This window comes from Strix uralensis, chromosome 15 (genome assembly GCF_047716275.1).
Source record: "Strix uralensis isolate ZFMK-TIS-50842 chromosome 15, bStrUra1, whole genome shotgun sequence".
NCBI lineage: Eukaryota > Metazoa > Chordata > Aves > Strigiformes > Strigidae > Strix > Strix uralensis.
In genome coordinates this window covers 14,501,333-14,529,186 of record NC_133986.1, presented here as the reverse complement: position 1 = coordinate 14,529,186, position 27,854 = coordinate 14,501,333, and the positions used below count along the sequence as shown (strand labels likewise).

The 27,854-nt window shown below is 42.5% G+C and overlaps 1 protein-coding gene across 1 annotated transcript in view; it reads left to right on the top strand.

Moving 5' to 3' along the window:
- Positions 1-1,584: 1,584 nt before the first annotated feature.
- RRAS2 (RAS related 2) overlaps positions 1,585-27,854 on the top strand; it is a 44,857-nt gene continuing 18,587 nt past the window's right edge. The window contains exon 1 of the mRNA XM_074884816.1: positions 1,585-1,884. Coding sequence (XP_074740917.1) covers positions 1,780-1,884 — 105 coding nt within the window. The 5' untranslated portion in view covers positions 1,585-1,779. The remainder of the gene's footprint in view (positions 1,885-27,854) is intronic.

Sequence of the window (27,854 nt, the reverse complement as noted above, 5' to 3'; positions counted from 1 at the left end):
CATGATGTTGTTTTTGCTTTTTTAAGCAGAGAAATCCAGTGAAAGATTTGCAAAGTCCAGCATGACAAATTTGGAGATGCTGGAATTAAGATTCCAGGTACATCACTGATTTACCCCCATGTGTATATGGGGTATCATGTTAGTTCTTCATTAGCTCCACAGCCTGTTGTTTCTGGGTGGCTCTGTTAGTCACGGTGCCAGGCAGGCAGTGGTAACCAACCGGACTGCAGTGGGAGGGAGGCTCCTGCCCATGGGGCCCTCACCTCACTTGGTCCAGAGCTGAAATGGGTGTTGAATACAAAAAGTCTGGGTTTCCTGGGCAAATAAGCAGAAGGTTACCTGGATTGCTGTCCCTGTACCTCCCCACACAGCTCCAGAGTTGTAGAGGGCGACTCCCTTCAACAAAGCTTTCGTACACGGCCACTACTTCTGTTTTTGTTATTTTCTAGGTAGGAGGGGTGTGTCTACATTACAGACCTGTTGGTGTGACTGCGCCATTCAGGAACGTTGTAAGAACTAACTGTCATCCTGTGCTGGCTAAAGGCTGCATGTACGTGTACATATGTATGTAAAAATATATGTATATGATTTTGTCGCTATATATCTTTTCGAAAATGAGAGAGGGAGAGGAAGGGAAGAAGGAATTACCTGAAAGTAGGTCTACCAGCAAAAATTCTGCTTCTTTGTAGTATGTGCAGTGGCCATCTGCCCAGTGTTTTGGATGTCCAGAAACATACTGGTCAGTAGATTATCACCCAAATAGGTAGGTCATCACTGAGAGCAGGAGCCTGCCCACAGCTGAGGTAGCAGAGATGTGAAGGACCAAGCTGAATTCACCACAGACGGCAACCAGAGTGCTCAGACTATGTACAGCAAAGGGTGAACATGCGGCTGTGACAGGAGCCGGTGGGTGACACTCGGAGGAGAGGGTGGCCCTGATCCGAACGGCCTAAAGGAATGGGAAACCCACGCACGTCACAAGACCTGACAAAGAGTGGGGAAGGGCTGAAGTCTCTGTGACTTTTTCCCCCCTTTTCCCTCCGGGCGAATCCGTGCCCGACATTAACGACGCTTTGGCTTTAAACCCCTGCGCGCCTCGGCTCGGCATCTGTACGTGGGGGCAACAGTACCTCCCTGCCCTCCCCGCGGGTGCTCGGAGAGGCTCATTAACGCTCGGAGAGGCTCATTAACGGCGCCCCGGTACAGCCCGCGGGGGCTCGGTCAGCACCTCTTCAGCGCCGCGGGGAGGGGGGGGGCGGAGGCGAGGGGTGACCCAGGGGCTGCCACAGCCCGCGCGTTACAGACAAAGAGGTTTGGTGCCGGCGGGCCGGATCTGGGCACCGAGGGGCCCGCCACCGCCTCCCGCCCGGCGGCCCGGCCCACTCCCGGGTCCGCTCCCCGCGGGGTCCCGCCGGGCCAGAGCGGGCCGCGCTGCCCGCAGGACCGCGGGGCCGGGGCGCGGAGCGCCAGGCCCCGCCCCCTCATGCATATAGTCGCTGTCATTAGCATAGCGATGAGGCGGGCCCCGCCCCTCGGCGGCCATTTGTAGCCGCGGCGCCCTGGCTGCGGGGGCGGGCGCTGCTCGCTCCGCTCCGCGCTGCCGCACCGCACGGCCGGGCGCTGCCGGCGCCGCACTCGGCGGAGCGCAGCGGCGGCGGGGCCTGCGGCGGCTCAGCCCCGGCGGGCCCAGGAGGAGGAAGAGGAGGGCAGGGAGCGGGAGGGAGAGAGGCGCCGGATCCGGCGGCGGCGCTGCCGCGATCGGCTCCGCTCGGCTCCCCCATGGCCGCGGGCTGCAGGGACGGCCCGGGGCAGGAGAAGTACCGGCTGGTGGTGGTGGGCGGCGGCGGCGTGGGCAAGTCGGCGCTCACCATCCAGTTCATCCAGGTGAGGGGCCGCGGCGCCTGGGGCGGGGGGAGCCGCTCCGCCCGGCCGCGGCGCCGGGGCCTGGGCGCTGCCCGGCGCGCAGCGCGGGGAGGGGGGGGGCCGGGGCCGGCGCGGCGGGCGGCAGCTCCCGGAGGCGCCGCGGGGCTGCCGGGGGGGCGGCGGCGGCGGGGCTCGCCGCGCTGCCGGGCGGGGAGGCGGCGGCGTGACCTTGAGGGGCCCGGGGCGGCGGTCGGGGCGCGGCGCCCCGGGGCGGTGCGAGCCCCCGGGAAGGTTCTGGAGGGCGGGAAGGGGCGGACGCCGCCCCCGGCCCGCCGGGCGCCTCCGCCGGGGGCCTCCGCCGAGCCGCGCTGCTCCGGCGGCCGGCGCCGCCAGGGTGGGGTCGCGCCGCGCCGGGGGGTGCGGGATGGCCGGGGCCGCCGAGGCGCCGGGCCCGGCGGCCTCCCGGTGCCGCGGGCGGGGTCCGGCCCCGCGCTCCGCCCGGGAAGCGGCGGTCAGGAGCCGCCGCCGGGACAGCGGTGACACTTGGCGTCCGGCTCCGCAGTAGCTGCCCCGGGGCTGAGCCTGCGCCTCCTGTGCCGGCCCAGCGCGGGGCGAGGAGGCTCTTGCAGCCCCGCCAAGGGAGCAGAGGGATGAGGGGGGTCCACGCTGTGCTGGCTCTGACCAGCCATCGCCCACCGCCCCTCTGAGCTCTGGCTCTTGGTGCTTCAACTTCCAGATATTTGAACTTTTTTGTCTCTTCATTTTCAGTAAAAAACATGACAGAATAGGTGATGTAAAGTGCGTGTATCAGTCTCTTGGGGAAGAGCCCTGTTTACTCTTCTGTCGCTAATTCAGCCGTACCCCCTTTATTCATTTTTATCTTCTGCCCTGTTGCTTTTAGCATTTCTTACCGCTGTCACGGGAGTGTCACTAATCTACCTCTGTCTGTTTATGGTGGAACGGGGAGACAACTGCTTGCGTTCTGCTTGCTGTTATTGCCAGTGGACAGAATGACTTTTTGCTTCTTTTCTTTATTACGGCCTCTGCTCCGTGGAATTACTCTACCTACCCTTAAGAGAGGCTGTTTGACAGCAAGGCATACTTGTCTTTTAACACTTGGGGCAATGGTACTCTCAAATAATATTTTGTTAGAATAGGTGATTGATAGCAGACTGTTTCTTTATTTCAGATTTTCTTCACTAAGCGTGCATCCATGTGTTCATTAGCTGTAAGATTCTGTTGAGAATTTAAACTCTGCAGCATAGACTAAGTAACTGTATAGAAACCAGCACTTTCAAAATCTGGATAAGTACTGGGTAACTGAATGCTTAGAAGATCCAGTGTTTTACAGGGCATTAAGATAAACTGACTTTAGGAGAATTAGTTCTTTGGGAATTCATTTGAACGGTGCATTTGAGATGGGAATGTAAATAGATGTTGTACAGGTGCCTTGTTTGCTGGACGTGTAGGTCACTGGTCAGATACTGGTAAGATGCCGACTTGCTGGTCTGTTTGAAGATGGGGCTAAAATAACTGCAGTCCTCTCAGTGTGTGGATTGAATTCCTCATTGCTTGTATATGGAGATAATTAATTACTGTGGTTGACAGAAGCTGGTTTAGAGTGCCATTCACTCAAACACGGTACTACTGCTTTAGACGGTATTGTCTGTGTCTTCCTGTGGACATCTAAACTGGTTGTGACAGCAACGTGTGCAGCTGGACATGGCTTCAGCTCTGAGATGCTGCTGTCTTGGAAAATGTTGAATCTCTGGAGTTCTGGTGATGTTAAAGGCTTTTGGATAATTTTAACTTCACCAAAAAAATGCTGTAATATCTATTAAAGACATGAGGAGAAAAAAAAGTGAAGTTCACAGTTGATGCCTTGGTATGTCCATTTATTTTAATAGCAGTAAGGTTCTGCCGAGTACTGCATAACTTCAGTAGGAGTGCTGCTAGAAATCCATTCTTTAAACTAAAAGCTTGAGCTACACCCCTGTAGAAATAAAAGTTTTGGCTCAAGTGCTGCATCTGACACTTGTCTTCAAGCGAATATCTGCAAAAGAGGAACCTGTGTCTGCTTTGTCATGTATAAAGATCTCTTCAAATTAATAGCACAGAAAGAAATAGCTCGCTTTGAAAGTGTTGAGGGAACAGCACTGTAGTGTTAAGCTGGCATGTTGAGGGTGAATTTTTCAAAACAACTTATTGTCAGTTTGTATTAAGCTATCTACATCTCTTTGTCCTCTCAGCTGCTTTATCTTGAGATAAAATCTTGCCACCACAAAGTGATGCTTAGCAGAAAACTCAGCCTTCTGAAAAAAATGAGAAATAGCTGGGAAATAAAGGCCTTTTCAGCAGAACCTCAGGTACCTTAGAGAAGAGTTTTGTATTGTTTCCGTGCTTGCTACGTAGTTATGGACAATAAGAGATGAGACTTGGTGTATGATATACCACAGTATCTTCCTGAGCTCTTAAAGGTGTGATGTTATCAAGCGTGTGCAGTGCCATGCAACCACTTGTGTAGCTTCTGTGTGGCAAGTATTGCCAAATATGTTGTTTGTTTTTTAAGACTGTGTAGAAACTGCTCCAAATTGTTTTAAAATTGATTACAAGCAAGTCCCGTGCTTCATTTTTGGAATTTCTTAGGATTAAGTGACAAACTTTTAGCTGCCTTCACTAAAACAGATCATTACTAGTTCTTGCCACATGACAAATCTTGATGTCAGTGAAGGATTTAAATTCTCTTTTGCTTCTTTATTGCTTGTGTTTAAAATATGGCTGTTGCCGACTCAGTTTTGAAGCTTAAAAAGGAAAATTTCTTCTAGCAAATACTAGCAAGTATTTTCACACTTGGTCTTGCTTTCCTATAATCCTGTGTTTAATTTTCAGTAAATCAGTACTCAAGTACAGTTTTTCTTGCTTTTACTTCAGTATTGCTGATTATTTTCTGGTAACCAAAACTATTGTGATACGATATCATGGGAAAGCATGTGCTGTGATTTGTGTCGTATTTTTGAAACACGAAGAGGGGTTCATATTTGAAAATGGGAAAACTACTCCACTTCAGATGAGATAAATGAAACCATGAGGAACTGAGTATTTAAGAACAACCAGTTCATCTTCTTTCTTTTGCCAGCTTTCTGGGATTTGTGCACAGTGCATCCTTTCCAGCCTTGTTTAGGTGTTGGTGGGGAATCAGGGAGCATTCCTTCTTATAAGAGTAGTGATGGCTGGGGCTGGACTCTTACTATGGTAGTGATCAGCACGTAAAGCGTTCCTGTGCATGCTGTCCTGTGTGCAAGTGTCGGTTCCTGAAAATTGTGCCTCAATCTGAGCTGAAACAACAATGTTTTTGTAAGGAGGCCGAGTGAGCAAACCCATGTCATACAATGAAAGCTCTTTCACGTACTGGGTTCAACATCGTTGTGCTAATTAGTGCAGTGCAGCAGGGATGGTACATGAGATGTGACTAGTCACTTGAGTATAATTGCTTGTGATCTTGGGTCCCCTTTTCAGAAGTTCATCTAACAATTTGGAGAAACTTTAGAGCACAAATTAGCAGATTAGTGCTTTCACTGGTTCAATGACTGGTGTGTTCCTCAAAATTCTTCCTCTGGGAAGATAAACACGGCTCAATATTGCTGTTGGTGGGCCAGGATTTCATCCTGGAAATATCAAATCATTTCCTTTAAATCAGGATATGATATATGAACTTACTGCTGTCGAGTCTGTGCACTGTTAAGACAGGAAGTAAAGATGTTTTAATTGTAGAGGAGAGTTGATGGGATCTGTTGCAGCTATGAACTTTAGGAAAGCAGCAGTGAATGATAGTTCAACATTACACCACACTATTTTGTAAAACTGTAAGTGATGGAACTAAGCATTCCTTCTCTGATTTAAAACATACACAAATAATCCATCATGCTCACATCCCAAGAGGCAGAAACTTTTAAAATGCGTTGCAGCCAGTTAACTGGCCTCTTAGTAGGCTGAGGTATTTGGGAGTATGAGCTGTGCAGAGCACACAGCTGTTGCCACAATAGCTTTACTCCAGCTGTCATGCAGAGGTCCGTCACAAAATACCCCACATTCCCTTCTAACTCAGCCCTTTGTAATATTCAGGTTTCCTTGCTCAAAGGGAGTACAGCCTAGCAAATACCTAATCTCCCTCTGCATTTTTTTGTCCTGCAGTTGCCATTTACTTCATGCTTTTTTTTTGTTAAACCCAACAATGTATAGCTAGTTTTAGCAGTATACAGCAAGAAGCTACTAATGCTTTATTCTTTCAAATCTGCTCTGCAAAACAGTGGATATTTTTGATCAGAATTGTTAAAATTATTTGTCACACTGTTTTTCCTCTTCATAAAACTATAGCTTTTGATTTGTGACAATGATGTGTATATTTGCATATTGAGTAGACTTTGGTGACTTACACGAATGTATTAGTTAATGTCACTAGAAACTTGAGATGGTATTGACTGGATGTAATTCAGTGTGGCCGAATTGAGCTTAGTTTGTCAATCAGCTTAATGTTTACTATGGTAATGCATGAAACTGCTAAAACACTTAATGTAATACAAAATGTATGTAGGGGTTCAGTGTTGGGGGTTTTTTGTTTGTTTACTGATTTTGTGCTGTGTTTACAAGCTTAACTTTTACTGCCAAATTTGTAAAATAAAGTATTTTTCCTACTGCTATTAAACTGTCAGTAACAGTTTCTGATTGGAGCTGAGCTTACTGTTGACTAAAACTAATGAGTAAAAAGAGTTGGATGTGGATTTGTTGACTCTTTAATGTTAATATCAGACACTTGTCTGAAAGCAAGCATATATGACTTGCAGATGGGTGGTGAGCAGCTGTTCAGACTTTTTTTTCCCCTTTTTCCTTTCCTTTTCCAAGTTGCTACTTTCATACGACTGTTAGTTCTCATTAACTAGCAATAATGCTAAAAGTGGGTTATCTCAAAGTATCTTTTATCCCTCATATAACTGTTGCGCAAGAAAATAGCTTGTTCTGAATTTTATGGTAAAGCTCTAAAATAAGAGTAGTAAAGCAGATTGAAAAGCAACAACTGAAAACGCAGCTGGTGTTAGAGCCAGCGTGCTGGATGTCTGACAGACCCCAGTGTCTTAGTGTACCACTTTTGTATGCTAGTCTTGGGGCATGTGCAAATCCCTCTGCAGTTTCTAGGTATTTTGACTAACCATTGCTGACCATCAAAAAAATGTTCTTCAAGTAAACGCATAAGAAAATCAAAGGAATAACATGCCATGAATTCCAGGCTGCAGATTCATGCAGGGCTATGCTAGGACTGGTATGCTTACATTTTGATAAAGCGTGGGGCCTTCTTACGGTAAGCAGTACAATGTAATGCAAGGTGACAAAATGGAGTTTAGGAGAGTGAGCGACTGATGGTTGGCATCTGTTGAGGTTAAAGGTGGGAAATAAAAATCCTAATCAAAACAAAGGACTTGTGATGCAGTCACCTGGAATAATAAGGGCTGCTTGTTGCACTTCTTGTGAAACTTGAACTGGTCGGCTCCTCGCTTCCTAGAGCACTGCTACCAAACAAAAGATTTGTCTCGCTCCTGTTAGTTGTAGATCTGGGAAATGCAGTAGATTACTTCAAGTTTAAGTTGCAGGCAAGGAGGAGTCGTTGGTTTTCATGTTAGTATTCTGGTATAGTTAGCAATGGTATAACGCTTAGCAACTTAGCCAGTAGGGATGCCTTGTATTAGTCTACATATAGGGTAGAACTGAGCTGGGTTCAAAGGCTGGCATAAATTTGGAGTAATGCTTAAATTTTGAGATACTGATCATCCCGGTTTTGAGGAATTTATAATCCTTTCCCAAAGTGAAATTCCTTTGGGATAATTTAAACCACACTGCAGTCAGAAAGCACCTTTCTGTGTGTTAACCCCTAGCAGCAGTTGCTTGTATAGCAAGTAAATATTGATGTACCTTTTGGTTATCAGGTTGTCTTCTACTGCCACTTGCACAAGGAGTGCTGGCGCAGGTTCCCAGATTACTGGCCGCCGTGCCCTTTGCACTCTCAGGGATGAATAGGCAGCCGCTGGCCTGTAGCCCTGTTCCTCCTTCCCGTGCTAGAGGGAGAGGCTCCTGCTTCTGGTTTTGGCTGGAGCTCTGAATTCCAGTATTCAGTAGTGGTGGTAGAGGGTGGCTCGTATAAGTAGAGCCCTTATATTCAGAGGATTTTGAAGGACCTGCATAGCTTGTGTTTGTATACTTTATGCAACCTGTCTGCATTTACCGAAAGTGTTACCAGCACTGAAAATGTGAGTGAGCTCCTTGATGTACCTGAAGATAAATACCAGCTTCATGAAGTGAAATGTAGCAGTCTTCTGGCTAGCTGGTAGGAAGCTAGGTTTTTTTGCAGACCTTCCTAAATTAGTCACTCCTCAGGCCTAGACTGGTATGACAGAAGTGGGTAACTTCTCCATTGGTTCTGATGATTCCAGTGGCTTAACTGCACTGGTTTGGTAGTCTTGTCTTCAGTTATGGCCATAAGCACTGTTAAAGGAAAATATAACATCCAGGTAAATGCAGCACTTACTATAAATGTTCTATTTCAAAAAGTATGTAAAACCACCATTAAAGCTGAAATCACTCCTGTAATTGTCTTTTTTTTTTTTTACTTTTCCCTGTTGCATATAACAAGTCCAAAGATTTCTGGATGTAGCTTTGATCAATCAAGACAAACTTTAATTGAAAGGGGTAGAGTGAATGGGATCCAGATTAATGGTAAACAATACTGGTAGGCAATGTTTGCCTGGCAAATGGTTTGCCTTACAGAGTTGATGGAGTTTTGTTTTGAAATGCTGTCAGATAGTAGTGGTAGCCTGTTATTACAAACTTATAGAGTTGAGTTGGATCCCAGGTGAATTATTTCTATCTGAGCAGTGAGTGAGGCCCTTCCTATTTGTCTTGAACTGTATCTTTCTTTGCTGAGAGAGATGCGCCCTGTGATTGTGAACACATTTTTTTTCTTGCCTCTCTTTTTACCTTCTGCTACTTGCTGTTTTTATGTTCTATCTCCCAGCTTAAGTGTGATTGCAGGTTGGGTCCAGGATAGCCTGTAAGGCACTCTGTGGGAACAGGTAACACAAAGGAAGATATTTCTTTCGTCTGTATATAACTTAATTACTTGAAGTAGATAGCAGACAGAAAGGATGTTTACTTAATCTGTTTGCTTTGCCTTTTCTTACTTACTCTCTGACACACCATGCATATACTTAAGCTAGTCACATCCCATTGTATAAACTGCCTGATACACAGCACTGCTTCTAGATGGAACATCCATGAGGTGAAAATTACTTTTACTAGGTTGCTTCTAAGAGGGCAGGCTGGACTGCAGTGTGCAGGCTGTTCACAGTTAAGTTAAAGAAGGTCACGTATTCACGTTTGAAGTGCTTGATCTTGCGACTAATCAAGCACTGTGCATGATGGCTGCCTGTCATTAAAGTGAGGTCAGGGATTCTTATCTGCCCCTGGAAAGGGAAAGGCTGGAGATCTTGTACTTTAGCTGTCCTTCAGTATACGCAGAGCCTCACACCTGGGCTGGGTGGGGGTTTCTGGGGACGACTGTAGTGCACTTCTGTAGTTACAGGGGAAAGTGCTGTAAGCTCTACTTGCAGATGGAGATCTTGTTGGATGATTAGGTTTTGTGCTGAATTTTTGTAACATACAAATGTGCTCACACAGGACTGAAAAGGAGAAGGTGCCTCTGGAAGAGGCTTGTGTGGAGCTCCCCAAAACCGCGATGGAAAGCGAGGGCTGTGTGTGTGTGTGTGTCCGTGAGGGCTGTGCTGAAGCTGGCGCAGGTGGGAGCGGCGTGCTGGTGCAGCTGGAGAAACTGAAAGGCCTTGAAAGTGAGGGCAAGTTGATTGTTTGTTTGCTTTTTAGAAGGGACAACCAGTGAGGAGGCACAAGGCTAGGGAAATGTTCTTACTCTTCAAGCCTGAAGAAACAGGGCTTTGCTGTAATTGAAGATTTAATTTGATAAGCTAGTACTACCAGTAAGGAAAAATGCTCAAAATGTTGCCACAGCTGCCACAGCAATTTGCCACTATAGCTATTTACTCCATCTAGTTCACTGACACTCCACAAGCAATCAGAGTTAAAAATAACCAGGGAATGTTTCTTACCCAGGATCGGTTACCCTGCCTGGTTCACTGTGCAGCTCTGCAAACAACTTCATCTGGCAGTTGTGCTCGTTTAACCAGACCTGCACCAGCTTTTCAGCTGCGACTGGAAAGTAAACTGTAGTTTCTGGTGAATCTAGATAGGAGTGAGTTCAGACGGTAGGAATGTATGCAGAAGGGCACTAGTAAAGATAGCATAAAGTACTAGCTGCTAGGACCAGTGTGCATTAATAATTAACTAGGTGTTAGCACTGACACATAAAAATGCTACAGTTCAAGCAAAAACAGTTAGTGTAACACTAATAAGCAAAGTACTCTACAAAGATCTTTATGCAGAAGACCTGTAAGAAGCATTATTTCTCAGCAGATTAACCTTTCATACGCATATTCATAACTACCATGTGTGTCACTTTCCTCAAGTCTTTTAAGCCAGAAAATAAACTTGAGCTTCCACACAACTTACAAGCAAATTATTTTTCCAGTCCTGTTCTGAGTATTCTGTAACTAGTAATATAATACATTGAGTCACTAGTTATATTTGCTAGGAAAAAGAGAAATTTTAAAATCACTGCAGTTGCTGTTTAGTTTTTCTGACAAAACAAACTTGCTCAGCTCCTGTCACAGAGCATCTTCAGCGTTCCTCATTTAAGCAGATCTATAAACCTGCAAGCAAATCTGAATATTTTGCTTCTTATGTGGTAAGTAGACCATGAAATGGTAGGATGCCAGTGATAAATCTGTGTGAAAAATCTGGCATCTTTGGGTAGAAAAGTGATCTGCTAAATTTCTTCTGTTATTAGACTTACTCTATGTAAGGAAAGTAAGTGGGCTACAGTAATATGTACAGCTTGAGGTAGGGGTTTCTAAATTGCATGTTCCTAATAGTATTTCTATGTTTATCTCTCCTTTTATGAAGGTCTTTTACAATCATCTGTAAAATGCACTACCAACTGTACTGCTTAAAAAGTTCCTGTTAAAAATGCATACAATGTTCTTCTCTAGTAGCTCACACTAAGAAGTTTTCGTTAGCAAAAATCAATAAAGTAACGGTGATTTATTTAAAAGGATTTTGGCTTTGCGTGACCCAACATTACTAAGAATGCAAGTAGGAGTGTATTTTAACTTTGTCTTACAATTTCAGTTGCTGCTCAGGATTTTTTTTTCTAGCAGTTTGTCTTCAAAGTCCTTCAGAAATAAGTTATCCTTGCCCTTGTATCTTACTCTCCTGCCTCCCCCCAGACCCCAAACAATGTTACCTGAATCTTGACCACATCTTGATTGAGGTTTGCAAGATGCAAATATACATGCTGTGTATCATTTTGATTTTCCGTACTTTGACTTTCTTTACCTGATGTTCCTCTTCCCTGTGAACTGTGTTGTCACCCTACTGGGAGTTCTCAGCTTGAGATCCCAGGGCAAAATTCTTCTTAGCACATAAGCAAGGTAAAACAACTCTCTAAGTTAAGTCAAATGTGTCTTGCCTTACTGTCTGAGAGTATTTAAATGGGAAGTTTTAAACTGTAGAGATCTATCTTATTTCCATCTCAGTAGGGGTAGGAGGTGTGTGTGTGGTGGGCTGGGGTTTTTTGTTTCTAGAAAAGGAGTACTCTGCTGGGCGGGTGGACCACTTTGAATATCCCGCCTTGCTACTTCTAATGCTGGTTCTTAACAGGTTGTCACCAACCAGCAGTGCTGTTGATTGCTTAGCTTTGGTTCAGATTCTCATGCTTCTAGCTCTTTCAAGTCCAGAAGTCTCTTTCTACAAACTAAGGGAAGAGGTATACTAAACCACTGTACAATCTTGCATATGGTTTAGCTACTCCTGTAGCTTTTCGTGCAATATTATTTTATGTTGTACAAGTGATGTTACCAACTGCAGAATACAAAACCTTCAAGCTCTCATCTTGTTTGATTGCTGCAATAACTAAATGTTTAAACTGTATACCATACCTGGATTATAGAAGGATTAATCATCTGGAGGCACTCCAGAATCCAAGAAATCATCAGAAGGGAATTGGACTGTAGCTTCTTGAGCATGATTTTAGCATTAAATGTTACATGAAAACAGGTCTTCAGCAGTAAAGATAATTTAAGATACTTGTGCTTCTAGCAGTTACATGGTTCCTAACTTGCTCTGTTACATCAGTTCAGCCTTTGGGGGTGATGCTGTAAAAAGGATCACATAAACCCAGGTGAAATTCTCTGTAGCTGATGTGGACCAGCGCAGTTACACCGAGACCCGCGTTCAGGCAGAGCAAGTGGGGGAGGGATGGGACAGGCAGCAACTTCTGCAGTGGGTTAACCACTAAAGGTGTGTGTACAACTGCATGCAGCCTTGTGCAACAGGGGGAAGTTAACCTGTGCCAGCTCTGCTCAAGATGGAGAATGAGACTTAAGAGTGGTGGCTCTTATTGGGTAGAGCTAATGCAAGAAGAGTTGCAAAAGGCCTCCTCTGTATGATATCGACGAGTGAGTCCTCTTATCAGATAAGAGGGTGTTCAGCTGAAGTCTCAGACTTTAGGCTGTGTCAGATTAGCTAATGGAGCAAGAGGTTTGATTTCTTTCAGGTTCAGCTGGAAATGTTAAGGCAGCTCTGAAGCATCAAGCTGTTGTGGTTGTCTGACTAGTCTAGCTACTGTAGGTGCCCGAGCATCTCTGAGGCCACTGAGGCTGAAAGTTAGTTTACTGCCTGTCAGTGGGTTAGCTCTTTGATCCCCTTGGCTATTGTTCCGGGGGCATTACTGTGTGCGAGGAGACATTTTTAACTTGAGTGCTTTAACGAGGATGTGTAAAACCTGAAAATTTTCTGATTTCCTATGTGTCCTAAATCTACTAACTATAGAAAATGGTTTGTGTCCTACAGTTTCTGATTTGTTTCTATCTTGCTGGACAGGTACGCTCAAACATATTGATGTATACATCTTAACTTCTTTGAATTTTAAAAAAGACACTTCAAAGCTTAGCTTTTGAAGTAGTTAAAGACACTTTTTCTTTTTGCTGTCTAGAAGTGTTCGCACCCATTAGAATAAATACAGTGTGTATCAGGTAACCAAAAGGTTTGATACATTTTTTTTGTCTGTGAAACTAATTTTTAGTCCTTAGTATATTCTACAAAGGTTGATGAAATGCCTTAGTATTTGTAAATTTGAAATTGTCCAGTGTCTATGTTGGTGGGACTGTATGGGAAAAGAGCCTCAGGTCTAAAGTAGTTGACTTCCTTGTGCCAATATTATCTTCCCTCTTCCAAGTAGGTTACATTCCACACATTTTTAATAGTGGATTCCCCTCCTCCTTAGCTGCTTTGACTTGTTTTGTGGGAGGACTTGAGTATTTCAACTGACACACCAGAAGTCTTCTCCCAAAAAAGGAAACCGATAATAGAATTGTTCACTTTGAGCAGAATTTGAAAATAATCTGGTCTGTGCTGACTGAATGTCTGTTCAGTGGAATTGTGACCTGGGGTTTTAAAATCGCACTGAGTTAGGGGTTTTGCTCAAGGTTTAAGAGTTTGGGATTTTTCTAGTTTAAGAGCTGAAGTTGCACCTTGAAATTCTGTGTTCTGTGCATTTTTTCAGTTCACAAATATTCTGAAGAAAATAAAAAAAAGCCCTGCATCTCTTGACATGATCTCCTCAAAAGGCGCTGGCTGCCTCCCTGCTTGAGGGAAGGTGGTGATCTGGAAGAATTTGTTCAGGGTGATTGCAGAAGATTAATAATTTAAGATGCAGCCACTTGCTTCAGACTTAGATAATTGAGACTGAGTTTTCTAACAGCTGAACAGCTTATGTTAAAACTGAAAAAATTCCTTAGCTAGCCGGTTTGTATGTGAGTGCTTCATGCCAGTTGAATAGCCTCAGAAATTTAAAAGTATCTCAGCTTTTCCCCAGTGCTGGTAGTTATTGTGAGATGCTACTGTAATTGCTTAATGCTATTTAGCTAGGTATTTATCATCTTTCTGTAACTTCTTCCTCGAATGGATGATGATACCTCTGGTCTTTCCTAAATCTAGAAAATACATGAAGTGTAGTTAGTGAAAGGAACTCGTGCTACTTGATTCTCCTGGGCAGAACCCCATGTGTGTGCTAGTTCTGTTATTGCTGACTGAACACCGCTTGAGTTGGAGCGCTGACTTGTTGGCTTCCACGCTTGTGCTTTTAAGTGTGTGCTGTTGCAAACCAGTGGCTGCCTGCTCTCCTAGTAGTGGGCTACCATAGCGATTCATAGGAAGATATCCCTAGATTTGTTTTTATGTCTTACCTTCAGGATGCAACAATCGTTTTCTAAACCTGAAGCACACAGGCTGTCAGTGCCAAAACATAGTTGAAGAGGACTTTGTTGTAACTCTTCCTAAAAAAAACCCCAAACCAAAAACAGTGTGTTAGTGCGGTCTTGATTCCGTTCAACAAGTTTGTAGTGCATATGGCCCATCTAATCAGTTTTAGTTTTGATCATTACAAAAAGTTGCTTTTAACACGTGCACAGGAAATGAGTCTAGAAGACTTACTATTTAAATTAAAATACTTCCTAATGCTGGAAGAAAGCTCAAAAGGGGAACTACTTGCCTTTAACTGGTAGCATCCACGCTGTCCTTGTAAATAACTTTAGCTTTGCTGCATGTTAAAAGCTGGCAGAGCTGTGTGGTGGTAATGCTCTCTTCAGAGGTATATTCACACTTGGCAACATATGAGTTAATCAGCAAGAAGATAAGGTGTTCTGAAGGGTTTCTGCTTGTCATACTGATGTACTGCCTGTCTGCAGACTTCACCTATGATTACTGGAAATCTGAATAACACTGAATAGTCCATTATTCTAAGTATGATGAAGTTGAAGAACCTGTTTCTAATCTATAAAAATGAGAGAAACTAATGTGCTTTCCTGTGGTTTCGGTGCAGAAGGCTGACTGCCTGTGCATTCCACACTCTGTTTTCTCTTCACTGAATGCCTTTACCACAAGATCACTACTCGGTAGAATATGGGAGCGGAAATAGCAGTAGGTTTTTTAAAAAAACAACAAAAAAAAGCTCTGATCAAACCCCGTGCATTCTAAAACCTTCTTCTGAAAGTAAACAAATTGAAGGTCTTTGCACACCGCTCATGCATTTTAAGATGGCATTCACTGTACTGCTACCTCTTGACACCTTTAAACAAAATGTTTGCATAAGTTCTTTGGTCAAGAATGCAATCAAATAATGACGTTCTCCACTTACTTAAAGTCAGTCTTTATTGTGCATGCCTGTCAGACCAGGGAAGAATATTACACATTACAATTTGAATTTAGAAGTTGCTGTGTTGATGATTTTCTTAATGAAAATGAGTGCTTTTAGGTGATGGAGTATGTCCTTTCCTTCAGGACAAGGTGTTTTAAGCTGTCTTCCCTAGTAGATATACGAAAAAGCCACTTTTTCAAGTGCTGCTAACCTGTTACAGTAGTAGAGGGCTGCGGCATGCAATGAATTTGGCTAGTTTGTGATAAGCTCCTCACTTCTGAATGTGTTCTGTATTGGGCTCAGGTAATTTATTAGCTGCTCCATTTCTATCAGTGTGAACTTGCTTGGAAAGAGCTCGAATTTGTTTAATTTCTAATGTTTTTGTTTGGGGATTTTATAATTGTTCTATTTCATGCTACAGAAACCCCTGGGTTGCCTTCTTTCTTCTTGCACTTTGCACAGGATAGCTAATTCTTCTGGTGCTGTGCCTTCTGCACTGTAGCATCAGCCTCCACTTGGATTATGTCCTCCAGAAATGAGGTAGGGAATGGATGGATTGCTTTGGAGGGGTCCAAAAGGCAGCTAAAAGCAGCAAGGTTACATTTGAGGAGGAATGTCTTTCCTTCTAGAAGATCTTATAGAAGGTGTTAACTTGAAAGCCTGTAAGCTGGTGTAGTGTAGCTGATTATGGCATGTGATAGTGTAAGTTTAATTTGTCATGTTAAGATGATAAACAAAAAGGATCTTCTGTGTAAGTTGCTACTAGCCTGTGTAGAAACCTAATATTTTCTGTGCCGGCTGTTGGATTCATACTAGTATTCTCTTTTCTGAGCTTGCTATCTGCTCTAAGAATATGGGTGTATGTAACTGTTTTTTTTAAAGGCAAAATATCTTAGTAATGAACAAATTACTAAGTTGCTTTTGTGGCAGTGACTGTTCATAGAATCTGTCCTGAAGAAGGTAGCTTACTTCATTGAAGACTTGTTACAAGTTAGTAATCATAAAATCAGAGAGAGATAACAGCAGGTAGTGGAGCCAGCTTAAGTGGAGAAATACGACTAGTATGATCGATTTACTTTTCATCAGCCCTTGTCCTACCTCACTTTGATCATACTTGTACATGGTTTAGATAATATATTTACAGATGCTTTTCATGACCTATATTCATCTGATGTACACCTGTGTTTTCCAGATAGTGATGCTTTTCTTCTCAACTGATGTCTGTAGAGGAATTTATATAGAAAAGTCAGCATGTATCCTCTAATGCAAATGAAGTAAATCATGTGATCTGACTGCTCTGTGCAGCTTGACAGCAGCTTGTAAGTTTAGAAAACAAGTTTATTTGAGAATTTATGTAAATTCTTTGTAAGAATGAGAGCACACAGGGGACAGAAGGGAAATCACCTTGCTGGAAACCCCCAGAGCAAATCTTGACTATATGCAATTACTAAAGTATCTGAATTTGAACCCTTAGTTTTCAAGTTCACACCTTTCATGAGCCTAAAAATCCAAAAGCCTGCCAGTCTTGAGGATGGGATAATGAACTGGTCAACATGAGTGTGGTGTAGGAGAATAACAAATGCTTTAAATTTTTAGTGGTGTGCATCCCTTATTTTCTCTTAAAACTTGAAAGCCTGCTAAAATACAGGATTGTGTTGTATTCAAGACAAGAGTAGTAGGAAAGAGTAATTGAATCTGATCAAGTGGAATTTGGTGAAGAGCTGTCCTTGAAGGTTTGCGTGGACATATGTGGGTGGCTCTGAATATTTAGCTGTGCTCCTCTTAAGAAATGCCAACAGAAAACTGGGCCCAAATGTGTTTAAATAACCATAGACAGTTACAATGTTGCTAGAGGATGAGAAAAATATTTTACTTAACTGAATTGAGATCTGTTGTTAGTAGACTGGTAGTGCTTCTGCCCTCTTCTAGTTGGGATAGGGCATTTCCCTAAAGCAGAGCATGTGACAGAATAAAATAACACTAACAGAAAGGAAAAACCTTTGGATGCAGGGAGTCTACTCAGCTTTGGAACACCAGCAGAGACAATACTAGAAATACCCTCTTGGAGGGGTTTGTGTGTCTGCAGTGCAGGTGGCCCGCTGAAGTTTTTAGTATGAGGGTTAGGTAAGGAGCAAGGGAAGAATGCAAAAAGGAGGGTGAGCATTTCTAGATCTGATGGGGGTTTGCATTCTCGGTGATTGTGAGTTCTGTAGATTCATTTAATAGCCTCCAGAGAGTTTGCTGCTATACTTGAGGGAGAACATTTTGATGTTAAAGCCCTGTTTGCAGTATTAATTTGCTAACCAATTACTTAAGCAACGCTGTGTTTACAAGCTTTAGCTGACAGAACCAAGAGTGGAGAATGGCTGTCTCCAGTGCTGTGCTATCACAGCATGTGTGGTTAGGTTATAATATTTGGAGCACTTGTGCTTCAAACAACAAATTGCAACACCATAGTTTCATGAGAAAAGCTCTTCACTGGAGAGCTCAGGTTTTGCCTGAGCAGACAGATCTTCAAAGAAATAAAGCACTGTTTCCTTTTAGCATTTGCTTCTGAATGAGACTGTCTACAGCACTTGCTCTCGATTTGATCTTTAAGCTCTCCTTCCCCTTGGAGAAACCTCACTCGCAAATGGTGGGTAGAGGACTATTCTGGAACCTGCTCTAGCATATTGCTGAACTGGATGATGGAGAAGAAAATACTAGAATTTGCTTTGCAGTGATCCTAAGGTCTATGTGACTCAAACTGTGAATTCCCTATACAATGAGGGATTGTCTGTGGATGTAGTGTTTAAAGCAAATAATGTTTTTTCTTTTACTTAGAATCAGCTCCACCATGGGAAGCTGCTCAGTGTAAAACTGTTCCAATCTTTCATTTGCCTTCTTTACTGCTACCATAAATGGCCATATTGTAAAAACATTTGTTGACTGCATGTGGTGGTTGATTATGTAGCACCTCAGCTGAATGTTTGCTTGCAGTTTCTTGATGTGGTTTGTAATAGATGTGGCTTTTTGTAATGTGAAAGTAGGTATTTGCACATAAAACTGTAGTTTGTGGCATCCTATAGTGTGAAGCAGATCCTAACATGAGAACAAGTCTGCTAATGCTTGCCTTTAGCATGTGTCGCTGGGTTTTGTTAATTGAATGAGGGTTGTGCCTTACAAGACATGCTTTTTTTTTTTGCCTTAGTTATAACAGCACTTGGTTTGGGGGTAATTATATTCTCACCTAGGTAAAATAGTCCTTGATAAATTCTCTAAAAGCATAAAAGTTAGGATTAACACCTAACTGCTCAGGTCCTCCAGCTCAAAGGTCATGAGCTATTGTTAATGCCATAGATGTTAAGTAGTGTTTGTTATCGCTCTCTTTTTCTATTCCATGTGGTGTCTATGATAATTCCAAGCAAAAAGTAAGTTCCCTCTGAGTTATCTATGTGTTTCCCTGCCCTGTGATTTGGGGTGATGCTGACTAAGAATGGTACTACACCTGCAGGTGCAGAGACAAAGGGGAAGAAACACTGTGGTTGGTTTTAGTATAAGCAAATGTTTTGCTGGTAAATATGCTTTTTTTAGATGGAAATTGATGCTTGCTTAAATATGTAGACTGAATACTGAAGGCAAAAGCATTTTAAATAAAATTTGAGGACATAAGCATGTTTCCGTTTGACACTCTTTTGACTTTAAAATCCAAAGTTCCTGAGGCTGAACATTCTGGCACTACTTAAGAGCATTCAGATTGCGCTTACTGAGGCTTTAGGATCTCTTCCTTTTCCCTGTAGATCAGCTACCAAGGTAGTTTTAGCAAGACAGTGCTTGTAACCAGTTCTGGGCTATGAAATCTTGCTCACATGTCAGGATTAGCAACCGTAAAACCACTCGATAATTTCTGGTTCCTGGAATTGGAGTCTGTACACATTTCCCCATATGTAAGTTGCGACAATATTGGTCACGTTGTGCTTTTAAAGTCTTCCTTAATTGGGAGGGTAATGCTACTTGCTTCTGTCAACCTCCCTGGTAAATGTTCCTGTTGTGAATGATTTGGCTTCATGACCGCCACGCTGCTGGGGTGTGCCTGTGTGCACTTGCTTGCTTGGTGGAACAAAAGGGGGGCCATCTGAGCGTCTTGCCAGGAAAGCATCTCCCCATTGCTTGTCATGTGATTCTGATGTTGATGCAACTCTGTGCATGCTGTAAAAATAATTTGGGTAAAATACGTACTGCTTGGTTTAATACTCCTGAGCTAAGCATAAGCAAGTATGGCTTGGTGAGGTGCACAGAAAATGATAGGTTGTACATAAGCTTCGGGTATTAGTCTGTAAATTTGCTGGTTTAAAAGTTGCTCGCTGATTCTGAGCAACTTTGTGCCACTGAGGTATGGATGTAAGTGTAGCACAGGCACGGGCACAGACCTCAAAGCGAAATAAAACGTAGGGGCTGGAGCTGCTGCAGGACAGTATGTTTGAGTTGACTTGCGGGACACTGACACAAAACATGGAACAGTAACGTCTAAGCCTTCCCAACCAAGAGTCTGGTGGTCTGGGGTTTTGTTGTTGCTTTTTCTATATGGGATAAAATTTTCTGTTATTACCTCTTGCATCTCCCGTAGGCACTTCAGCTAACAACTGGCTCTGACTCTAATGTAAAAGTTCCAATACACATGGCTTTGCTTCTGAAAAGTCAGAAATGAAATGCTACATTTTCTGTTGTAAGCAATCCTCGTGCACTGTACTACAACTTACCACTTGATGAGAAAACCAGTCTGAATTACGCTGTTGTCAGATGTGAAGGAGTAGGGAAGGAGTAATAACCTTTGATCTTGAAATCTGCTGCTGGTGCTAGTAAGAGAGACTCTAAAGACATTCTCCAAGTACATTAAGATTTAACTTCTCTGCAAGCACTGATTAGGCTGGAAAGAAAAACATTGAACTCTGCTGGTATCTGTGATGGAAAATACTCAGTATTACTTTTTTCGAAGTGGTTTGTCCTGCTGAAGCTTCGTTGCAGTTACAGAAGTCCACGCTGCAGGTTCCTTGAACTCTGTATATTGGATTTTGAATCTTTTGTTCTTAGAGAAACCTGGAGTTTTTGAAAATGGTGGTATTAATCTGAACCACTACTTACGAAGCAGTAGTGAGGCTAGCCTCTGTTTAAAATACTTGTGCTTTTCAACAGGCGTCATGCCTCATCGTGATTTCAGGTCAGCCTGCATCACAAATCTCTGTCAGGTATCTCTCTGCTGAGATAGGGTAGGATTTCTCTGTCTTGCTTCAAGGGTGAAGTAACTTATCACATTGCTCTGTGAAGTTTGGTTGACAATGACCAAGTCTGGTCTTTCTTTCCCTCTGTCAGAATTGGATCTGTTGATTGCTGTGCCCAAGCAGTCAAACAAAACAAAGGGACTGCTTGTGTGCCAGGAAGATCTGAATACACTGTCCCTAGTGTGAAAAAGCTTACACAGCCTGCTCTACCTTGGAAGAGATCTCCTTCCCTCCTTTTCACTGTCACAATTAAGTGGGTTAACCTGACACCTGAGGTTAGAGACCAGGCAAAAAATATTCTTAAGCTTTTTGTTGTTTGGCTCTAAATCCCAAACTAAGGTTATGAGTACTTCTTGATGTGGCTGAGTTAAAAATCTGATGCTGAAATGTCAATCTCTTGAAAAAACTTCTCTTTGAAGAGAGGACATTAAGGTTAGGGAGCTTGTTGCTGGATGGGGAGTGCCTGTCACGCAGATGCTCTGTCTCCTTCCTGGTCACTGCGGGAGCCCATGCATTGGCCTTGCCCCAAGCTGCCAAATACGAAAAGTACAGATTATGTGGAAAATATACTTGTTGACCAGTATAAATTCTCCCCCTGAGGTTTTACTGCTTAGCCACAAACTTCTGAAAGGTGGTTTGGGAAGTCAGAGAGCACGTTTTCATCTTGGAATACAGTGTGATGACTGATACGGATATGCAAACATACCTGGTGTTGGGGTACGGCGGGTACTCCCGACTGCTGGGCTGCCACAGCTGCAGTGTGGGGCTCGCACGTGTTGAGCCCATCAGCCTGGTTTGGGATGGCTTTCACACCCGGTCTGTTGAGGTGCAAAGAAAACTTAAGAAACTGCCTTGTTAAAAGTGTGCATTTAACGTGTTATTATCACTATTGTGGGTTTTTTTAGCATGAACTTTTTGTTGATAGCTTGCCACCTGCAAGCTGTTCAGATACCCTTTTCTAAGGGGAAGTTGCCTAGTATGTCTTTATTTTAATTGATTTTGATGCACATCTTACCATTATAATATGTGCATCGTGCAACTTCAGATGTTGACACTGCTGAATGATTAACACACTTTCAAGAAGTCCATTATTTCATAGGCAGGCAACCAATGCTTTCACTATCATTTAAAGTTTTCATGTCTCAGAGGTAACTGCTTTGTATATTTTACTTAGTTGAGCGAGGATTTTGGGGAAAGGCTAGTAATCATTGGCCTTGCTAATGAAAATAGATGGCTAAACACAGCTGCCATTTCAGCATTCTTGGCACTTCTGGTTATGGCACTTTCAAAACTTAAAGATTATAGTAATTGTCTGTGGTCTGCAAAATGAGTCTAGACAGTCTAGTCTCAGGCCAAAAGGTTGGAGTTGAATAAATACATAATTTTGGCAAATAAAGCTATTAGAACTGTGCTTATCTTTTGACACAATAGTTCGTATTGGATATAATTGCTATTTTATAGCTTTTTCCTAATAATTAGCTTCTAATGATCAGTCAATAAATCTTTGAAAAATAAAGTACTCCAGAATTTGCTAATGAAGCTGACTGTGTTCATGTTGGATATTGTCCAAGCTAGTGTTCAAAAATTCCATGGGATTAACTGTGGTAATAGAAAAAAAATTATAGGACAGGAACTAGTATATTGCTATCTATGACTACAGTGATCTCACAGTATAAATGAGATGTGTTACCAGCTCTGAAAGAGCCATCTTAACTTTTAATTGCATATGTGCTAATGATTCTGTGTATTTTTTTTCTTTTGTAACAGAACAAGTGGTATGATAACTTCTGGAATCTTTTGCTCTTGGTTTAGTCCCTGTTTGCTATATTTATATATATTTAAGCAGATTATATATTTAAAAATACTTATTTTTATATATATGGTAGAGTTGGAGGGAAAAGGCATCTTTTAGCGATATGCTGTGAGCTTTCCTGAGTTGTCTGGACATTTAAAGGTAGTTTGCAGTTGGCTAGTATTTGGATGGGGGACTTTTTTTTCATTTTTAGCTGGCAATTTGAACTGTCTGGTCTCCTGATTGTGCTGCAGGCAGCAGGGGACCATGGTGGAAGGTCAGGAGTGGACATGACAAAGCCTCCGTCTTCCACTAGCATGGAGTTGCTAATGTAGTTCAATTGTATTGTGAAATACTGTCCTACAAATATTTGATCCTACCTTGAATCATTCTAGAAAACTGTAGGCTTTGGGTTTAATGGACTAGTTAATCTGGCTGTTCTCTGTTAACTGTTTTAAGAGGAAGAGTGTGGAGAATTTGCCTTCCTCAGACTTTCTACCTGTCTCTTCCTGATGAACTGTGGTCCAAGCCCACATCTGCTTCCAAGCTATTACAAGCCTACGCAACTGACCACAGTGCCTGGCTTCGTAGAGAACTGAAATGTAATAGTAAAGGTAGGAAAAGGCTCTTACTACCTAAAATGGATCTTTACTTCCTACTTTCAGAATATGAAAGATACAAACTTCAGAATTTTTTGACCTTGGCTTGCTGTGGAGTCGCAGGGCTTGAACAGTTTCAGATACTTAAAATGTGAAGTAGGAGTTAACATTGCTAAAATACACTAGAGTTGCTGAAGTGAGACTTTGTTTTACTGGCTTGTTTGGCTAGAAAAAGGTCTTACTGCATTGATGTAACTGTATGGGTCCAAATGTCTATAACCTAGGCTAGACAATCTGAAAAGTCCAATTAACAAGCAATTGCAATTTGAACCTATTTTAAAGGTTCTGATTTGATGTGACTACCTTGCACTCTCAGGAGGAATGGAATTATGGAATTAACTTTTCCAGTCTGCACTTCAGTTCTTCCAGTATGTTCCTCAAGGAGTTGTGAAGTGGCTTCTTTCTTGATAGACTGTAAATGCCTTAAACATGGGTCTTCATAGCCTCTGACCTGAAGTCTGTTGCTGACTGTTTTAGTTAAGTTTCAATTACTGAAGTGAAAAGCTATTTTAATTGACTTTAAGTCTTACCCTGTTACAGTACTTACATTTATAAATCAAAAGCTCTTGAATTACATCATATATCTTGAGGTGTTCTAATGATTTTGTGTGTATGAGAAAAGGTATTCCAGTAACTTTACTTCTGCCCCACCAGGGGATTTTTTTGAGTAACCTTACTTTCTTTTCACTTATAGCTGTGTTCCGCATTATCTGGTTATACACATACCCTAAAATCAGATATGTACTGTTTAAAACGTATTATGGGCTTCTTGAGTCAGAAACCTGAGTTCATCCCGAAGAGGTTGTGTGAGCTGCTATGTTGAAAACTGAACCTGATAAAATTTTGTGGATGAAAAGATAGTATGCAGCAAATATTTTAATCATTCCTTGAATTGCAAGTGGCCAAGATCGGGAAGATTAAGTACTTGGTGTGTTCATAGTTCTTGCACATATTTTCTGTGAAGCAAAAATGAAATTAAGTTAAATCAGGACCCATATATGCTTGCAGTAGAGTACACTTTACAGTCAGACACGTTTCAACTTGAGAAATTGCATAGCTGCCTTCAAAGAATTTTGTAGGTGCTTACTGGCATTAAAAGGCATTAATTCAAGGCATTACAAAGAAGTCTTGACATGGAAAGTATACGTTCTCTGATGTTGAGTAATGAAAACTGCATCACCAGGAAGTATTCAAGAGGCCAAAGTTTAATGCATGTATTGTCTAAAACAGGTCTCTGTGTGAGCGTACTCAGTGTTTGGTGTGGTTTGATTTTGAGAAATCTAGTATTATAAATTAGAGGCAAATGTTCACAGGCTGGTGAACTGCTAATACTGAGTTGATGTACTGCGTGGAGAGGTGTAAGCTGGTAACTGAAAGATGTGAGCGCAGTGCAGATTCAGTTTGAGTTTAAAAGGTGAAAGCTGTTTTTAGAAACGTATCAATCTGCTGTTTAAGGAAGATAGTATTTAAAAAGATGTTCACATGCATTTCAAAATACAGATTAAAAAAACCCCACTCTCATCAGTATTCATGTTATATGCATGTAACCAGTACCCACCCTGTCCATAATTCAAGTGTTGAGGCTGCATTAACGGTTTACAAGAGTTAACCTAACAGTATGTTTAAGCTTGGCAGGATGTTAGCAGAAAGGCATGTAATTTTTCAATAAAATAGTTCTAACAGTTATTCTTTAAGCCTCTATGATTTCAGCCTGCACTGAGAGGCTGCCTTAGTTATGTTTCTAAGACACTTTCTTTTCCCCAAGTCTGCTGTCTCTGGGTGGATTCTTAGTTTTTGCACAGAATCTTGTAATCATCTGTTTAGCAGTTAAAAACTCTCCAGATTTCTACCTGTAAGCGTGAGCTGTTTTGCAAGTCATAGCTTGGGTGCCGGGCTTGAGGGAGAAAAGACAAGAGATGCTTTCCTGTGCTGCTGCAGCCCAGGTGGGGCTGGAGAAGGTAAAACTGCTTTATTATAAGTAGCGATTGGGGGAAGGCCAAAAACTAACAGGCAGTTTCTTAGGAGTGTTGAAAGGTGTAAAGAGCTGGTGGATGTTCCCTTTCAGAGCACAAAAGTCAGTTTGATTTCATCTTTCATCTTCCTGAGTCTTAGACCACTGTGTGACCTGCACAGTACATTGATGCTCCAGAATGAATGTGGATCTTAAATCCCTAACACAAGTCAGTGCTGCTGAACTGTGGATAAAATCTGTGGAATTTCCTAGTGTACAGCTATCTAGAGTAATGTCATTGGAAATGAGTGTGTTATGGATATGAAGTTCAAGTGCTTACTTAGGAAATACAAAAATTGAAAGTGCATAGACAGAATCAGATATGTGTATTAGCCTTCAGACTGAAGACACTTTACCCTTTATACCCTTTCTCCTCCCATCCTAACTCATGTTTCCCAACACCTGTGAGGGAAGCAATGTTAGTTTTGTTTTTAGGTACTTCGGGTAGTGAGCACAACAAAGCCCATAAAGAAAAGAGCTGTGTTATATTTGGCTATGTACAATAAATATGTCCATGCACTGCACACAGATTTCTTAATAGTTTTCTATTAAGTGATCTAATAGTGATCACTGTGTATGGGAGGGCAGGGAATGGAGAGAGGGAGAGAGAGGAGTATGTGGCCGTACAATAGGATTAACTCATGCTCTCTGTTTAGTGTTTCCAGACCAAGCATAAGCTCTTGACAATCCTTGTATTGCAGAAAAAAATTAAGGGGAAGACTTATCTGTACTTAAAAAAATCAGATGTTTATTTTTGTATCCTACCATGTCTTATTCAGAATTTAAGATTTGTACCTCTTCTGTCTTTGAATTATATGTTGGGGGTAATCTAATGAATGCACTCTGAGGTGGCCATGGGTTATTAAAGAACTTCGCATTCTCTGTTATGATTTTCTTCTTTAACAGAACTGTTAAGATTTGATTAGGCATGTACTTAATCATAAGTATCAGTATGATATGTATATGTAATGCAGGTTCTTCAGGAAGAAATAAAAGAACTTTTCAACTTGGGTATGAATTTTCAAAGCTAAATGCTCGTATATGGCTCATGACATCTTTTGCTATAATTTTCTTCAGTTTAATCCTCTCCTCTTTGTGTCTCAGTCTTCACTGTTCATGAAATTATCAAGTGTTTCACATCACTGGATAATTGCAGTAATTGTAGTTACAAATGACATCTGTTCCCTGGATAGCCATAACAATGCTGGCAATATACATTAGAACAGTGGGAAGTAGTGTAAATTGGGGGAAGCATGACTGGTTGTTTACAAGCACTGACTGTCTTCTAATTTATATTTTTTTGGAAGGAAGGAACAGTTGGTCTTACTGTTTGTATAATTAAAAGAAAGTAACTCAAAGATTTGTATGAATATGGGACAATTGGAGGAGGATACACCTGCCTTCTGTAGCATGGTTATCTCTGCAGTCTGGTCTTTATCAGCATAATTATAGACCTTTGGTCCCCTCTGTGCCCAGTGTTCCACACCAAAATACTCCTCCTCGTTCTGCGAAGTGTGACTGTTTACACCAGCAAAGCATGCTCAGTGCCATCTCAAGCACTTCCATTTAAAAAGGTGCTGGGTTGCTGCGGGTAGCTCCTGCAGTCTCTGGTGGTGGTCTGTCTGTGCAGTGCCCGAGCCCTTCACACGGGTGGCACTCCCTGGGTCAACCCCGACAGCACCCATCTCCCGCTCTCCCAACACCAACCAGTGAGACCTGTCTGGAGACATTGGGTCCTAGCAAACCACCTGCTCTTGGGGAGGTATATGTTCAATGTTTAACAAGCTTGTCAAAGGCTGTCTAATCAGCAGTGTGCTTTCTTGTGTGTTTTTTCTGTGACCCAAGTACATGGGGCTCTGCAAAATACTAAATTTGTATGTTTTGCTGTGTCTGTTCCTTTACTCTGGAACGCAGTCTGGGTTTAAGTTTGCTTCCCAACTTAAACTTTGTTCATTTTTTTCCTGCATGTTTTCCTTGTTTTCTAGCCAGCCAACTCAAATGTTTCTAAATAGATGGCTTGGGGAGCCTCTTTGTGGTGTGAAGGTAAGTTGTTCAGTTAATCTCTTCAGGCCTGAGGCCCTAGAGGCTCCTTTGCCCAACTGCCAGTTCTGCTGGGCAGGCTGGTTCTGGCTGGGGGCCAGCATCCTGCTTGAGCGAGGTGGCAGGTTGCTGCCACCTGTCCTCTAGGAACATGCCTGTGGTGACATTGAACCTGTTTGTGCTGCTCTGGGGACAGAGGTGGAAATGTAGATTAAAACTCCTGGAAATAGTCTCTAGCCTCCTCTGCAGCCTGGAGGAGGGCACAGTGTGACACTGTGGTCATGTTAGTACAGATGTGGCTGCTGTGTTGTTCTTGGGTGGAAGAGCTGAAGGCAGAGGCTGTAAGATTTCCATGGGTGACAAAGCAGTCAAGGTTACAAACTGATTTACTTAGTCATTTAGATCTTAATTCATGGTCTGAGAAAGCTTTTATGGTATAGTCAAGTATCTCAAACAAAAATATGTCCAGTTATGGTCCTACCAACTGGCCAGGGCACTAGAGTTCTGGTCTTAAGCTATAGCACTGACTTTGTCTGCGATTTTGAACAAATGCCAGAAATACTCATTTAAATGAAGAAAACATGGTCAGGTTTCTGTCTTTTTCTGGGTTAAGTATTTCCAGTCTGATCAGAGTGGTGTGTGACAGGGCTGTAGCTGACACTGTTATTTGTTCTATGCCCATGTGAAGACACGCTGCTGCAGATTGTGAATTGGACTGTTGAGTGGGACAGGAGCATACAATGCAGAGGAAACGAGGTAAAACCTAAAGAAGAGATGATAGGGTTAGAGGTAGTCAAAGGAGCAACTACCAAAAGAGATACTCTGTCAAGTAGCACTTACAAGCTAGGAGATGTCTTGGGAT